Raw genomic sequence first — 13,931 nt, 5'->3', positions numbered from 1 at the left:
ATGAGTGCCATAAAGACACAAACAGTGGGATCTATCTTATAGAGGACGATGTTGCATGAACCCATAACACAAGTAAGATTCAGCCTCAGGCCGGCAATTCTCTATACCTGCTAAGCTACTGTGACCAAGATGTGCAGTGAACGGAAAATGTCTGAATACTTAAAGGGTTTTAGATCTGCTGATAATGATGTCCCAACCCACATTATCGTCCACACAAAGAGTAATTAACTATAGCTAACAAGAACGGAATCTCATTGGACAGAAAGTTTACAAAACATCTGCACTTTTAATTACTGGCACTCTAGGTCTAACATTAAAATGACTATTTTATTTTGAAAACCAGTTTGAGCCACCTGACTTTCTCTTTCAGCATGTGACTTAAAAATACATTATATGACAGACATTTCGTAAGATGAGACAAAACACAAAGCAAAGAGCTACCAAAATCCACCAAGACCTCATTGATCTTTAGGATACACAGGATGCCGCTATATCACCAAAAAGCCACCTTACCTCTTCACTCCTCGCCTCCTAAATGCACTTCAAAGCTTCACAGCTTTACACTACCATATCATCCATCTCACTATATTTCTATCTCCTAGCAGCAGACAGTTGCTAAACTCCAGGAGGGTAGCTGGTATTTCAGGCCAATGCCTGAGCGTGACCTCTGGTGCATTTATTATATGCTACGTTGGCTCTGCTCCAGTTTATAGGGGCATTCACCCTCAGAGGTAGCCGCCATCATCTCAATTGCACAGGTCAGCATTTCTCCCTCCATGTGTGCCACCTGCTGAGAAGGCAACTGCTACTTGTACCTTTGTATGCTTCTCCTATAGAGAAAGGAAGGCCAACAGGTCAGTAGCTTTCTTATCACTATTATTTACAGATGTATGGGGCACATTTCTGTCTCAATGGTCAGACATGAATCTTGTTTCTATTTTTCCCCCTTTGGAAAGCTTAACTTTATTTATTTCTCTGAATAAACTTTAGAATCAAAGTTAAACAAACTTAAGCAAACATAGTTTCTATTTATTGGGGCAGTCTCATAGCCAATCAAGGCACCTAAAAGTTTCCCTTATTGAGTTAGCAACAGACACAGTGGAATCCAGAACCACCTACTGGGCTGAAGATCTGTTTACTTTCACCTAGAAAGACAAATCAACTTCACCCTGTTTTAAGGCTTTTGAAATGATGTTTTCTGTCAGTTGGGTGAGATGGAGTGTGCCGTTCTGTCTCGGGCAAAGCCGGTTGATGGAGATGGAGACACTGAACACAGAGGGAAGGAGGGTACTAAGGTGCTATATCACCCATCTGCAAGGGAATGAGGTCGACAAAGATGAGAACAAAGAGATAAGGCAACAAGACAAGACAGAAGACCAAACCAACAACTACAGCAAACCTACAACAAATACTGGTCAGTATAATGTGTTGTGAGGATGAAACACAACAGGCAATATTTTCTTGGAAAGTTTATTTCATCAGTGCTAAGGAAACTGGTAACCCAGAATTACCCACAGCCCTGTCTACATTACACCTCTTGTTGCTCTTACTGTGCCCCTTCTCCTCCCTAATTATCTCCACCTCCGGTCTTTTACTTCTTAACAGGCTGACTCACTGGACTTGAATTGCTGTTTGTCTGTCAAGACATCTGAAGTAGCTGAATGACTTACTGTTTTGTCTTTCACTCAGTCTGTGCTTCTGCCCTGATGGGACCCCACTAACATCTTCATCCCTGTTTTTTTCAGTGTAGCATAATGACCTCCTAGCAGCAGCCTTAATGGAGCCATAATGGTCATTTATGCCAGGGGAGGCTCCGAGGGCACGGCTGTGGAGGCAGAGAGTCGCACAGGAAGATGGGAGGGAGAAGAAAAGCTCTCGGTAAACTCTCTCCGCCTCTTCCCTCCATATGCAGCTCCTGAATTGCAGTCTTTGTATGAATACAACATTTCTGTGTGTGCACATTCAGTTGTGCACTCATGTGTGTTGAATAAAAGAAACTGATACAAGACTGGTTAACAATAGAAAGTGCAATATGAATGTATGAGGGGTGTGTCCCTGCTTTTCATGTTCACTCCTACACCTTATTCACATGCATAATGCACATATGCACACCACATTTTCTTTTTTTAATTACATTTTCCTCAGACAAGCTTCTTATTCATGCACACAGTATAGTTACAATAGAGCATGGTACCATTCTTAAACCTCTTCATAATTCTGCTTTATTTGCTGTCATTGCTGAGAGAAAAGACACTGTACACAAACTACAGTGCATATGCTTAACTTGCGCTTATTGCTATAGCGTTTCCTATCTGGCATTTGCATTTTTATTATGCACAGTACACACAAGGATCTTTCGCTGTATACCATCTTAGTCTAGATTAAATCTAAGACAAGTAAACAGCAGTTCAATGTACTGTAGCTGTGATTAGACAGTATATTACAATAAATGTAGCTTCAAATCCCTTAATCAAGTGAAGTCCTCCAAACCAGACACCTGGCTAAAATGCAGCACATCTTCAGGGATATTCCCTTGGGCGCCACAAGCTGAATAATACAATAGTGCATTTATCAGCAGGATAATGCTAATAAGACTGTTGCATAAAAATGAGAATAATGTACAGTAATGTCCCTCATGCATTGTCAGCTCCTGCTTTCTCTGTTTTCAGCTATACTCACAGCTGTGATTTTTGCTCCTAAGCTGGAGGAAAAAATGGCATCCTACTGTTACAGCATAACCATTTTCCTACTGTAAGTTAGATCTCCACAGGTAATCATGATGCATTTTGTAATCTCTCCTGAGATGAAAAAAAAAGAGATGGTGATATATTTGGAGTAAAATGAAGGCTGATTTGTTCTTGCACTTTCAAAACAAAATGCATACACCTCTCACCTTTACTATTCAACAAGAGGAGAAGATTTTAATTCAAACTGTGGCATTTTCTGCTTTTCAAGCCATCTGAAATTCATCACCGTCAAACTACTTTTAACTGAGTAACATCTGTGGAATAGAGCACTCTTTAATCTCTGATAGAATGGAAGTGAAAGCCTTTTGTACCTCATTTTAATTCAGTGGCAATTTGAATTTTAACTTGCTTTTTGTAGTCAAATAAAAGTTAGCTCTGAAGTCTGATTATTTAAGTAACGCTCAGCATGGCTGTGGTGTGCTTAATTTTCCTGCTTTGATTCCTGAGCCTGCTGCCGTCCAGGACGTTCAACATTATTCACAGCAAAGTCTTAGTTTATATTTTTTTAGAAGAATGTGGACATTTCTGAGCGACAGTTTTAAGTAACCCGCTGATAAAGCTGGGATTTTGTGAAACGAATGGTGCCTATAAATAACTTGATTTGCTGTTTCATGTATGACCAGAAAAATGTGCTGCAGGAACTTTTTGGTTGCATTTTTGATTAAATACAATAACGCCAGTTTAAAATGGTTTCACATCATGTTATATTAACATCCACTAGGATGCTAATTAATTTGTTAGTTTGGAATTCACTATATATAAGAAATTGTTATCACTAGAGGGTCTGAGGTCAAATATCCCTGACAGTCTCTAGACACTGTCTCCACAACATTTCTACCTCCAATAGGCCCTAATTCAAAGCTTGTATCATGAACGAGTTACATCAATACATTTTTATTACAAAATATATTCAAATATATTAGTTAAATTAACTCCTGAGAAATTTTCTGGCTGTCATGATTAAGAAGCTATCAGACCTTAATAGATTATTTTCATAGAATTAAGCTTGAGAAGCTCTACCTTTTTCTAAAAACATCAAGGTAGTGACTTGTACAGTAGTAGTGCTGGTACCAAACTTTGATATTCACACCTCGGTACTCTTTACGTATTTGACGGGTGCCATCATAGTGGCTACATTTACTTCTTCTATAGAGTACTGCTCCATGACAGCTATGTGTGGGTTTGAAGGCTAAATACTAAGTCAAAATAGTTAACTGGCATCCAAGGATTGATACTGATTACTGCATTCAGATATTTACCACTCTGACACAACTCCAAAGCTATCTATGTTACTGCGGTGCTTGAAATGTTACTGTATGTCTGTATGACAGCATATTTATGACTGGATCTAGCTGATGATTAGAAGAGTGCAGCAGCTGTTCAGGCGCCGGTTCAGTCAAAGTGCAAACCACACATTCTCTCAGTTAGCATTCATGGTGCAGATTCTTCAACACCCAGGAGGGGAATGAACCTCTGATTAAAAGTGTGTTTATTAATGAGCCTGCTGACATTCATTGTGTTAGGTTTAGTGTGTTGTTAACTAACACATTCACATTTTCAGACATTAACTTGAATTATGCAAATATTTGAATAAGTCTAGATAGCACTACATTTTTGTGGAAGCTTGCTATGAGGGTATGCAAAGAATTCATGGGAAAAGCAAACACTCAGTTCTAAGTGAGGTTGTTTAATAGGCTGAAAAATCTATAACTGGAGAAAGTCGTCAGTCTCAGCATTTGTAGTCCAAAACTGTCAGATGATAGCAACAAGATGAGTCTAATGTGAGGGACCAAAGCTAATATGAGTTAAAAACAGTCTCAGCACAGGTCCAGGCTTGTCATCTTACACAGCTCTGATGTTTACAATTATATACTAAATTGGAACAAGACAAGACTTGAGTATCATAATACATACCAGTACCCTCATCCTGCTTTTGACACTACTTATGCTTTGCATTTAAACTCTTTATCAACATAAACACAGTATGCCTCAACATAACACAAGCTCTACCAACAAACTTGGCATCAAGCAGTGGAAACAAGACATTTTTCACTCCCATAAATAATGTTTCTGATTAACAGAAAAACATAAAAATTTTATCTTGGGATACTCATAATGTGTTGCACCCCCTTACCATTTGAAATTCAAAAGTAACTGTAAATAGAGCTGCTCTTCTGATTGTCACAAGATGCAGACAGTGATGTGTCTGAAATTAAGTCTAAATCAAAGTGAGGTTCAGGCATTATGTTCAAATTATGCAGCCGCAAGGTAAACAGGGTGTAATTTGCAACACTACATGTTAAATTGAGCTTCGAATTTAAAAACAGCACAAAATCAGAGAAATTGTCTTAATCGAAGCTTTTCTCTGCTTAAAAAAAAACTAAAAAATTAGTAGAGTAAAAGCTTAAAAAATTGGGACAAACGTAACATACACAGAGGTTACTGTAGTTTTTTTGTGTACATTTCAAATTGAATTAAAAATAAATTGTTAATAAATTTTTTACAGTAAATTACAGCTAATTTTCTAGTTGTACTAACCTGAACTACCTTTCTGTAAAAAATTATCTAGTTTAATTTCAGTCTTTTTTGTTAAACTGAACTGTATGCAGACAAGATGCCTCATAAAACATTTGCTGAAACCTTTTTGCATTTTTTATGCCACAAAATCTGCAGTCAATACTCTGCAAACCACTTGATTATTGCTCTTTGTAGTCAGAAGATGTGTTATGTGTCTATGGCACCTCTGTGGAGACGTCATGTGAGTCTTGCTAGTGGAAAGAAGTTTAGTCTTAATTTTACAGTAGACCCAATCAATCCAAGTAAAAATGACTCCCTATGTGAAAGTGAAAAGTCCATTGTTCTTTATTTTCTCATGTATTATAACATTATTATAAATGTGATCTCATCATTGCATATTCCTTCTCTTACCACTCTTATTAGTTTTAACCAGGGATTTTTTCCCTTTTAGAATCAAGTTTTTTCTTTCTTTTGCGGCCACAAAGAGTCTTGCAGCTGACATTTTTAATGTCTTCTAGATTATAGTGATTTAATTAATATACAATATTAAATACCAAAAAGCCCTGGATACAGTCTACCACAGAGCATTCAGGTTTGTCACAAACCTTGAAAATCTAAGTCACTACTGTATATTGTGATCCTGGATGGGATGATTTGTCTTATCTTATATACAAAGCTATTTTTGGCATTCTTTCAACCCCATTTAAAAACATCCTTGATGCAGGAACATCTGGCTTTCGCAATGTTAACATGTTATGAATGTTATAAATCATTGTTACTTCTATTTATAATGACTGCTGCCATAATTTTATAGGTCTGATGCCTTTAAGTAGTTTGTGATTATAGTTTTGATGGCTCTGTTGTTTAAATATGCATTATAACTTTTTGTTAATGGGTAAGTAAGTAAGTAAGTAAGTAAATAAATAAACAAGAGATTTTAAATTTTAAGAGTCACTTCTAAATCTATGAAGTATTACAGGCTACACAGTACCTTCTGTTTATCATACACATTCACTCACTTAAGGCAGCTTGGAGTTCATTATGTTGCCTTAGAACACTTTGACATGGGGTTTGTGGAAGCCAGGAGATGTACCTACCGACCCTCTGACTGGCAAATGGTCGCTTTTTACTATATAGATAAAATACAAAAGCTTAAAAGGACATTACATTTGAAGGATTTTTGTACAGTGATGGAATCATTTTGCAAACAACTCATGGCTAACAAATATAGACTTAAACATATTGCATGGGATCAATATAAAATACATTTTCTGATCAATGGTGGATTGAACAGCAGTTTTACAGGCTGTTTATAAGCTGCTGAGCTGGCGTCTGCTCCGTCTGGCTGGCTGCACTGAATGCAGCTTTCACCCATCTTTTACTCAGGTTGTGCATCTTTCTTCTTTGTTTCAGGTTCTGTTTTGTTCTCTGTTTCAGCTGCAGAGATGTCAACTTTGATTTCTCTTTCTCTGTGTGGGTTTTATTGAGTTTTTGTACTTAATTCAGTGTTTCATCACTGATCAATGTTTTATCACTGTTTTATCTTGACAATTGAACAATTGCCTAACCACTTTTTTTCCTGTTAACAGTGGACCCCTGAGGTTTACTGGGTGTAAAAAAGCTTTGAAAGGCAGCCCACAATTTATGCCTCTTGGATCTTGCCTGCTCGGTCCCAGCTCCATTTATTTATAGGAGTGTTTCAGCGAGGCTGTGTACAGTGAGAAAAAGCTTTTGATCTTAAATTGAGGATGCTTCCCACATCTTCCTAAGCAAAGACACTAGTCAATATCTGGCCTGGGGTTATTTAATTTATTCAAGGAGTTTGATTCATACATTAAAATTTCCAATTACCTGTCAAGAGTTGAGCAAGCCCTGAGGAGGCTGCTTTAATCATACAGCTTTATCAAACTCTTTAAATTGAGTTAAACATGGACAGGATCATACATTCTTCCTCCGGGAAGGTGATATCCCTTAATTAGTTGTAAATAGCCAACATTTCAAAAATCCATGTTTAACTAGAGCTATTAATACAGAATAAACATGAATTTCTTCTTTTTAAAATCCATCCCATGTCTCTCATTTTGCTGATATAATTCATAAATTTAGTGCTGATGAATACTCATATGGGTAAATCTTAAATATCATTTAAGATGTATGAAGCACACAAAGGTAAAAAGCATAGTCATAATTAAAGGACAGACCTGCACTTTTACATGCCTGCATAGACAAGCAAAGCGGGTGGTATTCCTCCTCTCTACTGTCACATAATGTTGGGGTCAAGTATGAAACTAGCATATGCTTGATCTGCAGGTGGTCACAGCTGGAACTCCTGTCTTACCATTTCTGAATCTATTTCACAAAGATATTACAGAGATCCCAGTTTCTGTCAGATATTTTTCATTCCAGCTTATCAGTGGAAGGAATGATGTTTGGTATGGCAAACAAAGTAAGAGTAAGGTCCCTAAATAAAGCGTGAAATTGACAGGATGTCTGTAAGTGAAGAACCGCAGAGCCAGAGGCCGTCATGCAGCATGCAGGTACAGCTGCTCACCTCCAGACTGCATGCCTCCCATTTGGACTTCCATCAAAGTGCCCGCCACTCTGACTCAACACTTTTAATGCAGAAAATGACTTTATTTTCCATTATAAGTACCACATTTAAAAATCTGCCTACACAAAGAACTGCTTATTTTTTCCGCCTCTCCACAGATGAATTTGCATACATTGGGCTGTTGAAGACGAAGAACTGCCACTATTTCAGACGTTTGGTCATGGTACTGTTCAAGTGCGGGATAAAAGAGAGTAGGCAATTTACTTCACTATATGTCAGCTTTCAAACCCTGGTTGAGAAATCCCCACACGTAGCATACTTATAACCCTGCAGATTATTTGCTGACCGGCATGTATATTGATGAAGATTTATGTATGTGGATTGAGGTGTGTGTGGGTGTTTCTACATGTGTGTCTGATTGTGCTGCTTCAAAAAGCAAAGCAGAAATCAGATACAACAGATATTTTAAGAAAGTCTTTAACTCACCAGGGAACTGGTAGCTGTAGCTGGGTGCGAATCCAGTGTATCCACGGCCATACGTTGCCACAATATTAGGGTAACCTTGGATAAAGACAAAAGATTAAATGAAGGTTGAAGAAACTGAAAAGAATTTATGTATTGTAAGACAGCTGCTTCTAAACGCCACTTGTAAGAGGAAAGAAATCTTGATGGAATTACCTTTAAAGTCTTACTCATCTCTCACATTACCCCTTGATGATAAAACTACAACATTCACATCAAATGCAAGCCTAAAACAATAAAGACAATAACATTTTCTAGGGCTGCAACAAGCAAGAAGAGATTTATTTCTGTGCTTCAAACCTAATAAAGAAGCAGCATGTATTTACAGCCCATAATGTTAATGGTAGATTGTCAACTGAAAAACATTCCCCGTGTGTTGAGTTTAACTACAAGCACCACCTTCAGTCAATGCCAAGCTGTCACAATTGTACTAAACTCTAATCCTATTCTTGCTGCCTTTGTTGTCTTTCCTAAAAGACTTTGTTTAGTATCGCTGTCCGAGATCTTGGTGATTAATTCAGTCAGTAAAATCTCTTTATAACTTAGAAGAATAATGACCACAACTATAAAACTAGATTACACACTATAAAAGATTGCTCTTTCAAGTGAGGAAGATATGATTTAAAATTCAACTATTATACGACTTGTTTTATTTTAACACATGAAACCAGCAGATCAACAGGGGCTTCAGAGAAGTAAATCAACGGGATTTTTTTATATTTATACATCCTTCATGTAAATTTTGTTAACACCTTTAGTGTGGCTGGGTATTGGGAGTCAAATTTTCCACATGGTTGGAAAGCAAAGCATAAATACTGCTGCTCTTGATTTCTAAGTGTCAAGTTCATTTTTACTCTTTTGTTAAATGGAAGTTCTCAGGAATCTTTATAGCACCATGTAATGACATTTTATAGTAGGCACCAAGAGGTAACATTACTTGTTTATGCTCTGGGTGTCTTTTCCATTGCAGGAAGGTTCACGTTTAAATATGTTCAACTGAAACACTGACTTTTTGTTGCTTGGTTTTACTGGTTGAAACAAGGGGTTACCAGTAATTTAAATTTAATTTAAATCACACATTTTGTCTTAATCAGTTCTCTTAAGTGTGGCCAGAGCCATATGAGTAGGTAGGTACATTATGACCACATTAGCAGGTTATTACAGTTACAGAGTAAAAAAACCTGTGTCACCTGTAAACCAAAGTCAGTGGTTTTGGTGGTAATTCCCTGGGTGAATGAAGCATTACAATGAGGCCAAAAGAGAATCCCAAGACATTTGAAATATTTAAGAGTAGCAGATGTATTGTTCATCTGCTGTCATGGTCTTTATTACTATTACAGACCAGTTAATTAGCTGGACAGCTTTCAGACAAAAGCAGCTGTGGACAACATATTGATAACAGGGTCTGTGTGAGCAGGCAGCTGAAAGCTGGAGACAGACAGAACAGAAGATTTGAGAGGAGCAAATAGGATGAGTTACTGAGCTTAAACGTAAGTCCCTGTATATTGGAGCGCCATCAAAGTTAATATAAAGATGATTATTTTCTTAATTATGGTATATGTTTAAGCCTTTATTTGCTCTCTCTTGTTATGCCAAAGATAAATCTGGAATAAATTGAGGTATTTTAGCTAGGAATGAACCATGAGAGTTAGCTTTGGTAAGTCTTTAAAATGTCTTAAACGTTTAAAATCTACACCTCAGAAATGGACATTTAACCTTGTTTAGGCTCATTTGTTCTCACTTCTCGTTAGCTATGTCCTAACAGGATAAAGTGGATGCATTTACATTACCGTATGAATTGAGCTTGGCCTGTCTATACCTGTGTTCCAAAAGCTATAACGTACACAGGTATAGACAGTCCAAGCTCAAACTCGGTTGTTGAAAACTTTCAAAATAGTGAGGACAGGTGTAACGTGCCCCTTCACTGCTTCTTTTGACCTTTTCAGACCAGCGTCTGTGGAGAAGCTTTGGAGAAGACCATCAGATCTTTATGCAGCTGTTTTGAAACACTGCCTCGGTTTTAGAAAACATCTTGAAAGAGCTGAAGAGACAAATTGCTGTAGATTTGGAAACAAATTATTTTCACAATTTGGATTTGATATAGAATTTCAGCTACTTAATAGTTAAGTGTTTAGAAGCTCCGCAGGTGATGCTTTATAATGAAATAATAGCACCGCAACTCATTGATTTTTGGTCTTTTTTGGTTTAGTGCCTTCACAAATATGCAAGCTACCAATGATCTACATTCATGTTCCCCCTATACCTTCTTGAATTATAGTTATTAAATAGTGTGCTTATAGACTTTTGATGACAGGAATAGTGTCTGTTTTTAATGCTTCCTCTAGTACAAAGATTTGATCAGATTCTCTGAATCTTTTACTGCTATTGTGTAGTACAAATACTGCAATCCCCAAACAATATTTTGTTTGATAAACCATTTGACCATATTCATTCACAGTCTTCTGAGACCCTGTCTCATAATCACTAGTGTTTTGATAACCAAACTATGAATTTTTTCCCCTATGTCTTTAAACCTCGTATGTTGGATTAGTTCTTAGGTAAGAACTAAATATCTTTTCTCAAATAAAATTTATATAATGATGCATCTACTGCCATAGACTCCTTGTTTGGAGCTGTAATATTTCTTTTAAAACTGTCCAAAGATTGCATAAATGGTACGCACTTGCATGCATGTGTCTGCACCATGAAGGCTTCAAAGTATATTTTACATGCGTGCGTGTTCTTGGGCATGAGCATAGTCTACGTGCGTGTACGAGCATGTGTGCTGATGTGCTGTTCTGTATGCTTCAGAGCTCGTGCCAGCTGGAATCAGAAAGGTTGACCTTGGTCATAAATATCTAATCAGTGTTTGCTGTCCATGAAAAAGTTCAATTTATTCCTGACCCAATGGGAAAATGCCTGAGCCAGACCCTGTCTCGCAGACAAAACGAAATTTCAACTCAGAGAGGCGCTGAGGGGAACCTTAACCCGGTACGGGCGAAGTAGGACAGAGGCTACGCCAGAAATAACAGTTCTCATCATCTGATGATGAGAAGTCATCACTAGGAAGCTACAGATGGATAGCTCTCACAAAACCCCTCATTGTTTGTTTGGTCTGAAAAGAACTGTGATACAATACAATAAAAAGCTATCACAGGCAGTAAAGTATTGGATATTATGTGTTTGATACTGTCTTACTTTCAAACAGAGTAAACACCTGACTGAAATTGTTGGCTTAGATACCACAGCTTCTCATTTTTACTTATTTCAACATTTTAGAAGATGGAAAACCCATTTTTCTTTTCTGATGCACTGCTTTACAACAGGTTACACATTACTCGATTACCAGATCTGTGCAGATTATCAAAGGAGATGGAAGCAAAGTGAAGTGTCAGGGTTTTGAAATGCATGCAAGATGATCCATTGCTTAATAAAATTTTTAGTATGAACAAACAGTCTGGAAGAAAATAGTGGGGGGAATAACGAAAGACAAAGAAGGCAGAAGATAACTTGCTGCCTCTCCTTCTATTTTACTAAATGAGGCCTGCTATTGTGCCTGGCCTTGTGGTAGCCTCTTAGTGCTCTTATTTGCCTTATTAATATGCATGCTAATGTACCTATTTTATGGCTCAACAGTTCTGAGTCACTTTAAAATCAATTATCCATCTGGTACACCCATACCTCGCCCAGGCTCAAATGTGTATTAATTTCAGCAAACATACATCGGCACAACACAATAAAGATAAATGCCTCGATTAGAGGCAGTAAACAAAGGAGCTAGGGATGGCTTTAATGAGATTTGGCACAAAAGGAGCTTACACTTTCTTAAATAATGAGCCTAGGGTCCCTTTTTCCAAATGCAAATTATATAAAGGAATGTTTCGCTGTCCTTGTTCCAATTTCATTTAGATAAGAGCGTCTCCAAACAAGTTGGGTGTTAATATTCTCACATGAGCACATCACTGCCTTCCTGCCTGCCGTGTCCCAATGGAGAGGAAGAGTGCTCTCCTCTTCGCAGACACATTAGTCTGTAATAAGTTCTGAAAAGTTCACTGTGCTTGTTAAATACTTCTAACAGATGAGATGGAACAGGGAATGGGTTAGATGGAGTTGACAGATGCACTTAGCCAAACTTATCAACACTTTTACAACCAGCAACTGTATAATCAGTCTGATAGAAAGGTCAAGCTGCAGTAAACCTGACAGCTTAAGCAACTTTATGTAGATAAAAGAATAGAGGAATATATAGACTGATGTTTACAGTACACAGCCATTTTAATTCCCTTTCCATTTTTTTGTTGAAAATAATTGGACAACTTCATAATTAAATATTAACAGTAAATTTTAAAACTGCTTCATACATGAGATTATGCAATGAAAGTGATGGCTTTGCATGCACCTGCTTCTAAAAGGAGGGGGAGAGGATACTCACAGGGCAAAATGAGTACCTCTTTTGCAAAAATCTTTTAAGTGATGGTAAATCCATCTGATTTTTTTCCATACAATCAAATTATATGCATATGGGATGTGAGTGACAAATAGATAGCTAGATACATAACCACACAGATAGATAGACAGTCAAATAGATAGAGGGTGAGTAAGGGGGCAGGGAGGGAGAGTGCAATAGTGTTAAATAAAAAGGGACACAGGCATGGGCTCGATGGTAATGAAGAGGGGTGGGCCAGCAGCTGAGGTCTCTGTAGATGAGATCCCTCTCTGACATGTGTGTCCCCTTCATTACCCATTAAGGGGGGCACAGTGATGAATCCTTAATATGACATTACACCAATTTTCCTCTTCATTTAGCCTGCTAATGTGCTGGTCTGCTCCTATATGCCCAGGGGCTGCCTGTACCAGACTCAACCAGAAATAGACCAGAGAGGCCACTGGTGGCACACCTTGAAGCAGCCTAATTAGGGGCAGCGCCCACCTAATGGGGCTTTCAAGACAAGAGTTTGCACAGGTTGTTTTTGATTCAGTTTTTTTTTTTTTTTTTTAGCAGGTAGAAATTGATGACTGAATGGTGTGAATTTCTCACACTTTAAACAAATTTTAAAAAGTGTCTCTTTAAATATGAATATTTATCAGCTGTGGCTTGACAAGATGTCTTTCAGCGATGCTTACAGCTGTATATGTTTTATTTAAATGCTGTGTGTAACTCACTCAACATGCCCATCCCCAGCATGAAGGCATCCATGGTGTAGGGCAGACCCCTGGCTCGCCCTCGAGTACCTGGTGGGAACATCACCTCCTTGGGCTGGGCCTTCTTACATTCTACCTATGTAGACGGACGAACAAACACACACAATATGCACATGTACACACACACAAACACACATGAAGACAAACCATTAGATTGCAAAGCAACACAACTGGACACATCTGACAGGGCTGTCTCAGCTCTTTAAAGTGGTTTTCTATTTGACTTGCACACAGCTACATGTTTTCCATAAAGAGGGGAAGAAAAAAAAAAAATAAAAACAAAGACTGAGTCAATCTGAGCACCTCGTGTTTTAGAGGAAGGTCTCGAAGGGAAACTTACAATCATGCTCCTTCTGCATTAAAGCAAAGGTTATTGTTCCAGAGGGCATGTG

At 37.8% G+C, this 13,931-nt stretch overlaps 1 protein-coding gene across 12 annotated transcripts in view; it reads right to left on the bottom strand.

Moving 5' to 3' along the window:
• Positions 1–13,931, bottom strand: part of msi2b (musashi RNA-binding protein 2b) — a 234,964-nt gene that overhangs the window by 33,157 nt on the left and 187,876 nt on the right. For all 12 annotated transcript variants that reach the window (XR_006012873.1, XM_042007574.1, XM_042007575.1 and 9 more), the window contains exons 9-10: positions 13,501–13,615; positions 8,302–8,376 (exon numbers count right to left, since the gene is read on the bottom strand). Coding sequence is in view for 11 of the 12 variants with exons in the window: in XM_042007574.1 (XP_041863508.1) it covers positions 8,302–8,376; positions 13,501–13,615 (190 nt within the window). In the remaining variant the exon portion in view is untranslated. The remainder of the gene's footprint in view (positions 1–8,301; positions 8,377–13,500; positions 13,616–13,931) is intronic.

Source organism: Melanotaenia boesemani, chromosome 15 (genome assembly GCF_017639745.1).
Source record: "Melanotaenia boesemani isolate fMelBoe1 chromosome 15, fMelBoe1.pri, whole genome shotgun sequence".
Lineage (NCBI taxonomy): Eukaryota > Metazoa > Chordata > Actinopteri > Atheriniformes > Melanotaeniidae > Melanotaenia > Melanotaenia boesemani.
Note: the sequence above shows the minus strand (reverse complement) of the source record. Positions and strands in the feature narration are given on the sequence as shown.